The sequence below is a fragment of the Lissotriton vulgaris genome, chromosome 4_1 (genome assembly GCF_964263255.1).
Source record: "Lissotriton vulgaris chromosome 4_1, aLisVul1.2, whole genome shotgun sequence".
In the NCBI taxonomy this organism is placed as follows: Eukaryota; Metazoa; Chordata; class Amphibia; order Caudata; family Salamandridae; genus Lissotriton; species Lissotriton vulgaris.
In genome coordinates, this window is record NC_141691.1 from 1,998,521,057 (window position 1) to 1,998,536,062 (window position 15,006).

Consider the following 15,006-nt stretch of genomic DNA (forward strand, 5'->3'; position numbering starts at 1 on the left):
CAAAACACAGTTTAAATATACTAAAGTCGCACAATATGGATGAGCCCTAGGGGCCACCTAAACCATATACTAAAATAGTGGTATAAGAACCACCTAGCTGAAAGGAAGTAGGCCTAGGGCCTTGGGAATCGCTGGAGCTGTTCGGGACTAACAGTGAAGAAGTCGGGAAAGGCCCGCGGGACTCGGGTGCAGTGCGAAGTAGTGTCTGGTTTCGTCACGCAGGTCGATGGTGCTTGGAGCTGAAGATGCTGCAGGCGTCGAGACAAGAAGAGTTCCGTTGGATCCAAGGATGGATCTGAAGTGGTGAAGACCTGAAAGCAGAGGGGACAATGTTGAAAGTCACTAGCCAGTGTCTACCGTGGAACCAGGCGATGTCGGGTGCAAACAGGCGATGAGGTGAAGATTGTCTCTGCAACCACATGGACACGAAGAGGTCAAGGACGTCCAGGCGTCGGTCACGAGCTGTCCCACGAAGGCTCTAGCTGCTGGCGGTGTCGGCTTCTTGATCGGAGCAAACAGGCCTTGGCTAATGCAAGCCACGCAGGAATCGATGCAAGCTTCTCACTCGGACCAGCAAGGTCAGAGCGGGTGCTCCTTTTTACAGGAGCGAGGGCAAGTCTGGAGCAACCAGACCCGCAGTGTAAATTGTAGGTTTCGTCGCCAAGATGGCCGCTGACCACGTGGCAAGTGGGCGGGATGGCGCGTCGAGTGGCACAATGCAAAAGGGCCCCACGTAGATCGTGGAGATGCTGGGGGGCTGATCTTCGGTGCAAGGGCTGCTCGGTTGTGGGGCTTCTCAATCCCCAAAGCACAGCGTCGAGGGTGCCTCGGGTGCTGCGCAGTCAGCTTCTCGGGGGTCTTTCGAGATGTCCGGTCCCATGTCTCTCGGTGCCTCCACGGGTCCCTTCTTTGCAGGGACTGTGGATCGGGCGGTGAGAAGTCTGGGAGTCTGGGTCTCGTCAGGCTCTGGGCTCGGGCTCTGGCAGGAGGCGGCGGCGGCAAAGCAGACGTCGAGTTGCTGGATGGTGCCTGTGTTCACAGGGTGGCCACTCCTAGGCCACAAGGGAGATGCTCTTCAGTCTTCTGTGCAGCAGAATGTCGAAGTCCAGTCGTCTTCATATTTTCAAGTTGATTCAGGATGATCTGAGTTGCTATGGCACTGCTCCCACTCTTATTCCCAATCTGAGGGGTGGATCACCTGCTAGGTCCCTCCTCTGGGTGGGACCAGGAAGGGGGGCGGTTACACCCCCTTTCCTTTGTCCAGCTCCGCGTCAGGACTGGGGCTGGAAGGCCCCAGCACCGGTTTGGACTGGCTTATGCACGAGGACACCTTGTGTGCCCCGGGCATGTCTGATTCTATTCAACCCTGTCCTACCCAATACACAAAATCCTGTCTGGGGTGGTGCTCGCACCTCCCAAGGCAGGAAACCCTTTGTCCAAGCCTCCCTCACTGGAAGGACTCCCAGCAACAGGAGGTCAGACTTGTGTCTGTGGTGGCAGCATCCATTTTGGGATGCTGAGGCTCGAGTTTAACTTTAACCGGGGTTCAGGTTATGTACATGTCGTGTCCCTCTAGAAGGGTGGAATGCTATCCCCGTCGACAGAACTGTCGAGGGGATAGTATTCCAATTCGTATGATACCTTACTCGACATGCTTTGATAAAGCCAAACCAAAGTTAGCATATAACCGCGAGGATTATAATGCGCTTAAGAGTATATGGTATGGCAGTATCCCGTAACAGCTAAGGGAGTTGTTCCCTACAGCTGTAGACAGGCTCAGCTTATGCTAGAGCACCGTCTCACATGTAACCACGCACTCTGCCTCCAGGATTGCAGAGGCCTTCCATAGGGGTGGCTTATAGGTTAACATGTGTCCAGTTAAGGCCAGATATAGGGATACTATATCTAAGTAAGAGGTGGTTACACCAACTTACCCCAGCTGAGTGATCAGCCAGTTGTGTCAAATATGGAGGCCAGGCCAGGCCAGGCCAGGGGTGGCACAATACATGCTGCAGCCCCTGGTAGGCATTGGCTACACCTATGCCCTGGGTACCTATGGTACACTGTTACAGGGGCCTATAAGGTGAACCAGTTCCAATTCGTAATGCACCTAGCGTGCATTGGCATCAATTTAGAGAGAGAACAGCAGGCTGTGAGTCTGATTAGCAGGCCCACAGCCACATTAAGTCATAAACCAGTAAAGCAAAAAGCAAAAATTTGGGGTGACCATAGCATAGCAGACCCTACTCTCCTACACCAGGTGCCCAAAGTTCACCCCCTCAGCCTTGCATCTGACGTACCTTGCATGGTCCCTTAGCCCAAATCTCATCAATTGCGTGGGGGTGTAATACTGCTGATGCAAGTATTTAATGTGAATTATTCGTAGGTTACAGTTGGCAGTCAATCTCCCGGTCGGTGCACAACAAGCCTCCCAATCCTCCCAGGCCATAGGGACCAGCAGCTCATTATTCCATTTCTCAAGGAATGAGAAAGCACAGTACAACTTAGTGATCAGTCCCTTGCTCTCCCCTACAGTCAACACTATCTGTAATGCTTTCAACATCTTCGGCTCTTGAGGGAACTCGGGATACAATGTTCTCACTGCCATACGTAATCTGCTATATGTAAATCCTTGCATTTATGTATATGCTTGCCCAGCGAGGACATTTTCTAGGGTCAGAAAAAGACCATTTTTGATAAGGTGCTACATTTGTATTGCACTGCACCTGCAACATTTGTTGCCTACCCAAAGAACCACCCGCTCCACTTCAGCACCCCCAACTTGCTAAAGACAGCCCATAACAAAGCGAACAGACCCACCCCAAGGAATAACATCCTGTGAAAACAGCAGGGTACACCAATTGAGAAACTCTAGAGTGCAGTCAGCCTCCAACTGAACAGGGAGGTGGCTGAACGAGTCCATTATATCAATGTGGCAGCCCAACAAGAGTCCTGAGCCTAAAGAGCAACAGGCTATCCATACCACGACAGTGCACTTACAACTGCCAGGAGACATATCCCAGGCACCGAGATGCCAACATATGATGTCACTAGTATTTTACCTCTTTACAGCAATCCATCCCCTACAGACCTTTTACATCACCGAAGCCGAGGGGACACAGCCAACTCTCAGCCGCCAGTCAATAATATGCAGCCCAATACAAATGTAGCATCTTATCAAAAATGTGTGTACCATTCCCAGGATCTTTAAAGGGGGGTCCTGTGAGCCATGTTTTGAATGTGCAGGTTCTAGCTGACCTGTTCTCAGGACACCCCCGCGCCGCACGGCCACCAGCTGTGTGTGTGCCCCTCCCTCGCTACTGCCCTCGTTGTGCCTGCCTCGCTGATCTTGCCGTATTTGCGTGTGCCTAAATATTTTGTTCTGTTTCCATTCTGTTTAAAATTTGCCTGTATAATCGTGACTGTTGTTCTCTTGCACGTTGGTGTTTTGAAGTGTTTATTGTCCTCCAGTCCCCCTGTGCCTGCCCGCCCCGCTCCCCGCTTCCCGCCGCCGTCCTAACAGACACACCCCCTTTTCGTTCTGTGCCCTTCCCGCCTCCCAGCTGCTCCTCCCTCCCTCCCACTTGGCCATAAATGGCGACTGCACGTACGTGCAGCGGTCACGCACACAATTCAGCGAAGACATCACGGACTTCATCAGCCCACACGCCCTCCCCTCCGCCGACTACATCCTCCTAGGGGACCTCAACTTCCACCTGTAGAACAACCAGGACTGCAACACCGTCGCCCTGCTGGACAACCTCGCCAACCTCGGACTCAAGCAACTGGTCAACACCCCCACCCACTACGCCGGCCACACGCTTGACCCCGTCTTCTCATCCAGCAAGCACATCGCCTTCAACCACTCCACCTGACTTCAGTGGACCGACCACAGCTGCGTCCACTTCAGCTTCAGGAAAACCACTACCCACCACCACTCGCAACAGGTTCCCCACAGAAGCTGGAGCAAGATAACCGCCGACCAGCTCACCACCTCCCTCAGCCAGAACCCACTTACCAGCACACCGTACCCCAACGAAGCTGCCCGCAACTACACGCAATGGCTGACTGCCTGCGCCGACGACCTCGCACCACTGAAGAACCCTCCCAGCAAACCCAGAGGCAAGAAGGCCCCCTGGTTCACCGACGAACTCAAGGACTCCAAAAAGACCTGCTGCACCCTCGAGAAAGCCTGGCTACTCGACCGGACCACTGACAACATGACCGCCCTCAAACACGGGATTTGCAAGCACCACCAGCTCATCCGCACCACCAAGAAGAAATCACTGAAGGAGCGACTGGACAACAACGCCCACGACAGCAAGGAACTCTTCAGCATCGTCAAGGAGTTCTCCAACCCCAGCACCGGCCACAACCCATTCACCCCTTCACAAGATCTCTGCGACTCCCTCGCCTCGTTCTTCCACCGCAAGATTGCCGATATCCACAACAGCTTCGGCACACCATCCTCGCACCCAACCGTCAAACCAACGCACCCCACCATGACCCTCCGCACCTGGACCGCAGTGACCACCGAAGACACAGCCCGCACGATGAACACCATCCACTCCGGTTCACCGACTGCCCCCTGCCCCCACCACGTCTTCAACAAGGCCGACTCCACCATCGCACCCCAACTCCGAGACGTCATCAACACCTCCTTCGACACCGCCACCTTCCCAGAGAGCTGGAAGCATGCCGAACTCAGCGCCCTACTAAAGAAACCAACAGCGGACCCCACCGACCTCAAAAACGTCCGCCCCATCTCGCTCCTCCCTTTTCCTGCCAAAGTCATCGAGAAGATCGCCAACAGACAGCTTGCTGCCTTCCTCGAGACGAATGGATCCCTCGACCTCTCGCAGTCCGGTTTCAGAGCCAACCACAGCACCGAGACCGCCCTCATCGCAGCCACCGACGACATCCGAGCCCTTCTCGACAACGGGGAAACAGCGGCACTCATCCTCCTGGACCTCTCCACCGCGTTCGACACTGTCTGCCACCGCACCCTAGTCCAACCCCTCAGCAACACCGGCATCCAAGAGAAGGCATTGAAGTGGATCATCTCGTTCCTCGCTGGAAGAACACAGCGAGTCCGCCTCCCCTCGTTTCGTTCCGTAGCCACCAAAGTCATCTGCGGCATCCCGCAAGGATCATCACTCAGCCCCACCCTCTTCAACGTCTACATGAGACCTCTCGCAGCCATCGCACGCCAACACAACCTCAACATCATCTCCTACGCTGACGACACCCAGCTGATCCTCTCCCTCACCAGAGACCCCGACACCGCCACAACCAGCCTCCACGAAGGGATGAAAGACGTCGCTGAGTGGATGAAGAACAGCCGCTTGAAACTGAACTCATACAAGACGGATGTCCTCATCCTTGGACCATCACCCTCCGCCTGGGACGACTCCTGGTGGCCCCCAGCCCTGGGCACCGCCCCCAAGCCGACAGACCACGCACGCAACCTGGGCTTCATCCTGGACTCCTCCCTCTCGATGACCAGACAAGTCAACGCCGTCTCCTCTTCATACTTTCACACCCTCCGCATGCTCCGCAAGATCTTCCAATGGATCCCGATCGAAAACAGGAAGACGGTCACCCAGGCCCTCGTCACCAGCCGGCTGGACTACGGAAACACCCCCTACGCCGGAACCACAGCCAAGCTACAGAAAAGACTACAACGAATCCAGAACGCCTCCGCCCGACTCATCCTGGACATCCCTCGACGCAGCCACATCTCCAGCCACCTGAGGAACCTGCACTGGCTCCCCGTCAACAAGAGGATCACGTTCAGGCTCCGCACCCACGCACACAAATCTCTCCACAACCTGGGCCCCAAGTACCTCAACGACCGCCTGACCTTCCACATGCCCACCCGCCAGCTACGATCCGCTAGCCTCGCCCTCGCCGCCGTACCACGCATCCGAAGAGCCACCGCCGGAGGCAGATCCTTCTCCTACCTGGCGGCCAAGACATGGAACTCCCTCCCCATCCACCTTCGGCTGACCCAGGACCACCTCGCCTTCAGGAGACAACTCAAGACCTGGCTGTTTGAGCAGTAGCGGCCCCCCTCCCCCAAGCGCCTTGAGACCCTTCCGGGTGAGTAGCGCGCTATACAAGTGTGTTGATTGATTGATTGATCCACATTCCTCCTATACCACAACAGCTTCCAGAGGACCATCATGCTGCCTTGGACAAGGGAGCCAAAGAGAAGGTGCTGCCTTCAGAAGTAAGGACTGGTTGCTTCTCTCGTTACATTCTGGTGCTGAAAACAACAGAGGAATTCGTCCTATTTTGGATCTTTATTCTCTGAACTGCTTCCTCAAAAAGGAGAATATCAAGATGCTCACCCTGGCCCAAGTTCTGTCTGCACTGGATACAGGTGATTGGATGGTGGGGCTAGACTTACAGGACACCTATTTTTACATCCCAGTCCTGCAGTCACACAGGCGTTACCAGTGGTTACAGGTTGGCCACAAGCACTGGTGGAGTGGTGTGGCTCGCTGGTTAGAGGCGGCAGACCCGGAAGCAGAGAACGGCCCGGGACCAGGGTTCAATTCCCGACGCGGCAGGGTTGTGGACGAGGGTCAGCGGACTCGATAATTCTCGCCTCGGTGCCTACTCTAACCAGGGATCACACTCTGCAACTCTGGGCATTAGCTTGCCTCATCTCTACAACGGCCCCCCACATTCGCCGGGGATGCCTGGTTTCACCTTAGAGATACCCAGTAGGGACTGTCTCACAGGGATAGCCAGGACGGGTTCCCCAGCGGTCTACAGCGCCACGACGCCTCAGGGCAGCAGTGCGCTTTACAAGACACATACATTACATTACACTTATATTGTTAACCCTAAATACAGTACTGCCCTTTGGTCTCACCAGTGAATCTTGGGTACTCACGAAAACTTTGGTGGTGGTCGCTGCTCAACTTCGGCGGGTGGGAAACCTGGAAGACAGTGTTCCTCATCGCAATCATGTCAGCTCATCATGTGTGTAAGTTACAAGCATTATCTGTCCATACCCCCTTTTTTCCACACAAAATAGTGCTGAGTACGAAGGCAGTCCTTTTTCCAAAAAGGTGTACAGCCTTTTCCTAACAGCAGTCTAGTACCCTGCCAGCATTCTTTGCCCCACCACATCCATCCTGGACGAACAGAGTCTCAATTGCCTGGACCCAAAGTGAGCCCTGAGCTTTTATATTGATTACACAAAGGACCATTGCGCAGATGATCAGCGGTTTGTCGTGTTCTCTGGGACAGAGAATGGCAGCGCAGCGCAGAAATGGAGCATCTCTAGATGGATTATGGTTTGATCTGCTATGGACTAGCTAAGAAACAGCATCCGGAAGGTCTACGGGCTCATTCAATCAGAGGCACGGCTGCTACCACCGTGCTTGGGTGTGGAGTACGTGTCTTAGACATCTGCCAGGAAGCTACATGGGTGTCTGTTCGCAAATTTCTACTGGCTGGATTTCAAGGTTCAGCAGTAGGGACATTTTGATCGGAGACATTCCACAGACCCATCATCTGGGAAGGTGGTTCTGTGGAAAGCAGTATCTATCAGAAAAACAAGTTACTTACCTTTTGTAATGCTATTTCTGGTGGGTACTCAATCTAACCGCAGATTTGCCAGTACTTGTTTTGCCACTGTTTGCATGACTTATCTAAAAGCCCAGCTCTTCACAATCCTTCTAGAAGGTGCTTTTGTCTTAATTGGAAGGATCCCTAAAATCTGCAATGACGTGGAACACAGAACAGAGATAATTACAACAAATAAACTTTAAACACCTCTATTTTGTGACACTTGACTTATTAGTAAAAACCACTGAGCTTTTGGATCTCGCAAAAGAGCGCTTAAAATAGGTGTCCCGCTAGGATCCTCCTTATCCCAAACCCTGTTCAATCTAGTCATGGAGCCATTCACCACACTGCTTCAAACCTCTAATGTGCAATTTCACATGTATGCGGACGATACCCAACTCTACCTTAAACTACAATCCCCTGAAGACATCAAACTTCTCAACTCAACACTTAAGGACACACAGACATGGCTGACAGAGAACCATCTCAAACTAAATGCTCTAAAAACAGAATTCCTCCTAATAGCACCCCCCTCCAAAATCCCCATTGCTCAGGATTGGCTTAAACACCTCACTGCACTCAACGTTCAACCTATCATTGTAGACTCAGTAAAATCTTTAGGTATAACCCTCGACTGCAATCTCAATATGCAACAACATATCAGCAATGCAACGAAGGGAGCTAATTTCCAAATCAATACCTTGCGGAAGCTGAAACCCTTCCTCCCAGCCAACGACTTTAGGACTGCAGTCCAAGCACTAGTTATCCCTCGGATTGATTATGGAAGTGCTGTCCTCTGCGGCCTCCGCCTATCAACAACCGCACCATTAAGAGCTTCTATCAATCCTGCAGCGAGACTCATCACTAGATCAAAAAAACGCTCTCACATCTCTCCTGACTTAAAATCTCTTAGGAAGCCAGAGTACACCTGAAAATCGCGTGCATTACTCATAAGGCCTTACACCACAATTTGCCCAGTTACATTGCTTAGAAATTGACAATTTCAGGAGGCTCAAGAGTCACAAGAAGCGCAGAAACTCTCCTTCTGAAACCACAAAGATTCCACAAGAAAAAAACATACAAACGCTCCTTCTCAGGGATGGCTCCCAGGATCTGGAATGCCCTCCCTCCAGAAACAAGACTTAACTCATCCACGGCATCCTTCAAAAAGGAGGTCAAAACGATCGTCTTGGCTAAATTCACTTGAGCATAAACTGTGAAATACTGTGGAACTGACTGTTTATCTCTCCCTGTATTACATTGTCTGAACCGACCACCCATTCACATTTTGTTACCTTGCACTGTTCGCTATTTGCACAAATTGCCTTGTTAAGTATTCTTTTTGTCCTCATTTCATTTTATGTAAAGCGCTCTGATATCTGTAAGGATCTTGTTTGCGCTATATAAAACTTTGAAAATAAATGAACGTTTGTGGAAGTTGGAGAGGGCCATATGATGCCCTGACCAACGGAGGCATGCACAACATACACAACTCAAGATAGTGAAGGAATACAATCCACTGAGTAGGTACGCAATCATGGATCCAGAAAATGGCGGTGTCAGTAAGGGGTACACAAAATGGCGGCATCTCTTAAATTTGGACATTGACTTACAGTGGTATGACCTAGGGATGTTGCTTATTCACATGAATTGTTAAGGCGTTGCAGGGCGTGTGGTCAATTGTCAATTTTATGTGGCCACATCTCTTACAAACATCGGTATTGCAATGATAATAAGCTGCAAAATTATAAAAGTTTCATTGGTACTATAATGCAATAAAGTTATTTTGGTCACTTTTTTGTGTTTGCATTGTGAAATAGCAAATTCAGTTCTGATTCATACACTTTAACTAGACTAATGAATAAATACTCATTGAATAAAAGCATGTACTACCTGGTGCTCGTCAAAATGTTGATGGTTGTTTTTTGTGTTCCAGGCACAGGAAGAGGAGAGACTCCAGAACTTCTTATATCTTCTGCAGCTGGACGAGGAGGCCCTTGTACCGAACCAGGAGGAGATTGAGTGCCTGATCTGTTACATGAAGGTGCCCCATGGAGCGGGGGTGCTGCTGCGTGAATGCCTTCACAGCTTCTGCAGGTGAGCCTACCTTCACTAGTCCCATCTGTGATCCTACCTTCACCAGTCCCATATGTGAGCTTAGCTTCACCACTCCCACCTGTGAGCCTACCTTCACCAGTCCCATCTGTGGGCCTACCTTCACCAGTCCCATCTGTGAGCTTACCTTCTCCAGTCCCATCTGTGAGCTTACCCTCACCAGTCCCATCTGTGAGCTTACCCTCACCAGTCCCATCTGTGAGCCTACCTTCACCAGTCCCATCTGTGAGCCTACCTTCACCAGTCCCATCTGTGAGCCTACCTTCAGCAGTCCCATCTGTAAGCCTACCTTCACCAGTCCCATCTGTGAGCCTACATTCACTAGTCCCATCTATGTGCCTGTGAAGCTACACAAAGTAACTATATTATGCACACAATGTCAGTCAAATCAAAAGGTCTTGGCTAAAACTACACCTCAAAAGTCTGAATTTCCTGAGATGTTGTTTGTTTTAATTGCCCAAGATAGTGAGGAGGTGACACCAAAGACAACCTTTTAGGAGATATACTAAGTGTAAGAGGCACCCAGGACAGCAAACCTGAATACAGTTAGTTCCAAATTGTTGAATTACAATTTTAAGTGTTACAATAGAATATGTACAAATCACTTGAAATTTTTAAAAAACATATAACTAATTATATACTTTTCTCAATCTGGTAGCAAAGAAGATATAACATTCGAAATTGTTATATATAATCTATTGAAAGTCGATGTGTCAAATCATAAAACGCCTGTTTTGTGACACCTGGCGCTTTTTCAAAACTGCAAAATAAAAGATAAGAGCAAACATATAACATTTTACTATATTCCTGAAAACAACTGGAATATGCAGTTGACAGTCAATAACAATTTACAAGATGTACTTATACTCTTTTATACAACAGTTATATTAATTCATAATCCCTTTCATTATATTTCTCAGTAACAATTGCACATTTTGTAACAAATACTTCACATGAAATTATTGAAGTGGAAAGAGCAACCAAATATTGTATATACACTTGACAGTCAATGCTTATTTACAAGTGGTAATTACACTCTTTTATACAAGGGGTATGTACATTTATTATTGTTTTCATTACAAAACTTCTCAAACAATTTCTACCTGATTCGTCACAAAATAATTGAAGTGGGAGGGGCAAATGGATAGTTCAGCAAATCAAACTCACACATTCACAGATTATATTTAGAGTTAATGAAGACTCTATAGTGTCCACAATCTATATGTAATTTAAGATAACTGTAGGAAGCTCTCTTTGTGCACACTATACCTTACTTTGGTACAGTATATGCAAAGTCCAGGGGATCCCAGAGGTATAGCAGAGGCTAAACTATATATTCACTTACAGCTCGGTTTGTGGTAGTGTGGTCGAGCAGTTAGGCTTATTAAGAGGGTGTGTTAAGCATTTATTTTATTCACTCAGGTAAGGCTGATGTCACACACTCAGAGACAGAATCCAGACCAATTAGCGAAGTATAAAAAAAGGTATACTTATAGTTTATTTCTAGAACCAAGCCACTCAACAGTGGAGAAACAAAATGCAAATCAACCTTGGTGCCGCTCTGGAAGGAACAGTTGGTCTACCCTCATCTGCCAGACTCTATGAACAGGAAAAGAAGCAAGCCCAGACCAGTCTGGGCAGGGCAGGGGCACTGGAATTATGCAATGCTATTTCTTTTTCTGCACGATTGAGGATTGGTCACATAATCCATCATCTCCTGCATAATTTGCATCTTTTAACAAACATAATTGGTTCTAGCGCAAATGGATCAAATGTTACTAAAAACGTGGTGACACATGTTGGTGCACGTGGAAGGCCCTTCTCAAATGTTCATTGGTCAACTTTCAGTTGCATATTTATGTATTTGAGTATTGTACTGGTTCTAATGAGCTAAAACCTTTGCTCAGACATTGGTAAAATGTGTAAAACATTTCAAATGATCCAAAAAGCTACTGCAGCCACTTCTTGACCACTTTTTAAAAAGGTTTTTCGATGCTTGTTGGAGCATTTGCTCCCAGTGTGTTTAGGGACATGTCCCGGCCACAACCTATGGGTTTCAAACCCTCTGGAAACTGCCATAGACAAATGTCGGTGTTGGATCCTTATTTGATTTGGCTTTCATGCCTGGGTCGGGGCACGACCCCAAGGCCTTCTCCGAGTCCAAGTCAATGCACCCCAAGGCAATCTGCGGGATGTCAATGAAACTCTTGGCGTCATGACGGATGAAGACTCCACACTGTTCCCTAGGGATATATTGGGCTTCTCTGGAATCTGTTCCCTTGGGCGTTTGTCTTTTCGCTCCAAGATGTCTTCTTTGAAGTCTGGTAGTTGAAAAAAAAACAGAAAAGGAAGTTGAAGCATTCTTCTGCTTCCCTCTCCCGACCTTGTACTTTGAGGCCCTGCTGCCTACATACACCTGCAGAGCCAGCATCCTGCACTGCAACATGCTTCCCAGAGTTACCTGGGGCCAGGGCGACTCCTGTTCAGTTGAAGGAGTTCTGTAATGCTATGCATGTCATCTTTGGGCCACAGACTCCCTTTGTCATGCCTTCGAGCCCTATGGAGTCGGGAAGTGCCCCCACTGGGTTACTACCGGCGGGTCACCCCTGTCACCAGCTGGGCCCTCTGGATATGCCTCCTGGATCTGGATTGATGCAGCCAGTGGTGCTTTCATCTATCCCACCTCCTTTCCATCTAGTTCCATCAGCACTGCTCAGTGATGAGCCCATCATTTTCCCAGATTCCAAGCTGGTGCCACCTCAGTGCCGTTCGATGCCGGGGTCATCCAGGTCCCACCAACTCATGGACTTACCATCCCTAAACAAGCCCGTCCTTCCTGAAGGGGGACGTGAGGAGTAAGGGTATGGTCCCCTTTGCTCAGGTCGTTTGCCCTGGACCCTAGAGGCTGGATGGTAGCGTTGGACTTGCAGGATGCTTATTTTCACATCCACGTTGTGCAATGAGCCTTTCCAGTTCACAGTGCTCCCCTTCGGCCACACTAGTACCCCTCGGGTGTTCTAGAAAGTGATTGCGGTGGTTGCAGCTCATCTTTGAAGGTGTAGGGTTTCAGTCTTCCCCTACCTCTACTATTGGCTGCTGAAGATGAGCTCGCCCAAGGCAGTCGTCGCACACCTCCAGACTATCGCAAACCTTCTCAGACGCTCCCTTTCATCAAAGCCATTCTGGATACAGTGCTGTTCCTCTCCTATCCCCTGGAACGGAGAGTCCAAGATATTCGGGCTATGATCCCTATTGTTCAGCCTCAAACCTGGAATCCAGTGAGACGGACTCTGAGACTACTGTATCGGATAGCCTCCTGCATCCGGCTGGTGAAGCACGCCAGATGGTATATGCAGGCTCTGCAGTGGGATGTGATGTCTCAGTTGGTGCAGCACATGGGGAATCTCTCCGATCTCGTCCGTATTTCAAAGGAGACTGCAAAAGATCTGCAAGTGGTTGCTAACAGACTGTAATTGGGTCCATGGCAGATCCCTCTCTTTTCCCCACCCAGAGCAGACAGTGAGGACTGATGCGTCACTTCTGAGTTGGAGCGGCCACCTGGGTGAGATGGATATCAGAGATCTCTAGTGGAATTTCAGCTCCACATCAACCTTCTGACAATGAGAGCAATCTGATGGGCATTGAAAGCCTTCCTCTTGTCCATCAAAGGAAAGCTGGTTCAGGTTTCGAGGACAACACCACCACCCTGTGCTATTGCAACAAGCAGTGCAGGCGGGGTCGTGGACCCTGTGCCGAAGGCTCTGTGTCTCTAGACTTGGTTGGGGCGTCAGAACATCTTCCTGGTTTAGAGCCCCTGGCTGACTCATTGAATGCCTCAGCAGATAAACTTGGCTGTCGATGTCTTTCAGATCATGAATGGCAACTCCATACTCTGGCTGACCTGAGGTATGAGATTCCTTCTAAGGATGGGGAGAACCATAGCTCGATCTCTTCGCAACCACTGAGAATGCACAATATCCGCACTTCTGCTAATTGTAGTTTCCAAAGCAGCTCGTGCTTGGAGACTCATTTCCCCTTGAGTTGAATTTAGAATTCTAGTACGCCTTTCTGGTTATATCACTCCTGCCCAGAGTTCTCAAACAGATCAAAACAGACCAGGCCCAAGTCATCGTAGAGGTTCCAGATTGGCTATGGAGTGTAGGCTATCCTGTAGTCTTGAGTATGAGTCCTCTGGTCAGGCTGTGCCTTCTGGAGGGTCTCCTGTCACAGGAACATGGCAGAGTCCTACACCCGAACCTGTGCACTCCATCTTTATGCGATGAGACTGAGCGACGAAATTTGAGGGTTTTTGATCTTTCTTCAGAGGTCTGTGATTTCACCTTGGCCTTTGGGATACGTTAGTGGCTTGGTGTCACTCACGCCATATGAACCCTCTTTCTGCACCGCTGTCTGGGCTGTTGTTGTTGGTTTTATTTTTAGCCTCGCAACCCCTTTGCCTTGGGCACTGTTAAGGGTTATCTGACGGCCGTTTCAACTTTCCTTTGGTTGTCGGATCAACAATCCCTGTTCAAGTCACCTGTTGTGACTCTTTTCAGAAAGGTTTACAACTCTTGTGTTTTGAACCACTTTTGTGATGCTCCAATTGGACCTCAATCTAGTCCTCACATTTCTTGTGTACTCCCCTTTTGAGCCTCTACACAGCTGTTCTATGTGCCTCTTGATTATCAATATGGTCTTTCTAGTGCCCATTACATCAGCAAGGAGGGTCAGCAAGCTTTGAACTCTGTCAGTTCACCCTCCGTACACCAGCGTTTCCCTGACAAACTGGTTCTTCGGATGCATTCCTCTTTTCTGCTGAAGGTTCATTTCAGGTCAGCCAGAGCATCACTCTGCCTACATTTTCTGCTCCATCTCATCCTTCCAAGGAGATGGAGAGACTCCATCCCATGGACCCGAAGAGAGCTTTCTCTTTCTACATTGATCGCACCACAGTCCATTGGTTGAGCGATCAACTCTGCACCAGGTTCACCGGAGTGAAAAATGGTAAGACTGTGCAGGCGCACACCATCTACCGATAGATGGTATTTTGTATTAAGATCTGCTACGTATAAGCTAAGAGGCAGTCTCCTGAAGGTTGAGGGCCCTTTTTACCATGGCCAAGGCCGCAACTACTTTATAAAGAGTGAGTTTAACAAAACAGGGTCTTGGCTCCTACCACAGCAAGGCTAAGCCAGAAATATGAATCAAACAACACAGATGCCAATACTGTATTCTTACTCTCTATGGTCTATTAGAACCCATATGAACAAAACATACTGGTCTGTTTCGTATAACGTCACTAATGAC

General features: G+C 49.4%; 1 protein-coding gene across 1 annotated transcript in view; it reads left to right on the forward strand.

The window, feature by feature from the left end:
• The window catches only part of LOC147724825 (ranBP-type and C3HC4-type zinc finger-containing protein 1-like), a 431,577-nt gene that overhangs the window by 296,967 nt on the left and 119,604 nt on the right, over positions 1-15,006 (forward strand). Inside the window, exon 9 of the mRNA XM_086966324.1 lies at positions 9,521-9,681. Coding sequence (XP_086822450.1) covers positions 9,521-9,681 — 161 coding nt within the window. The remainder of the gene's footprint in view (positions 1-9,520; positions 9,682-15,006) is intronic.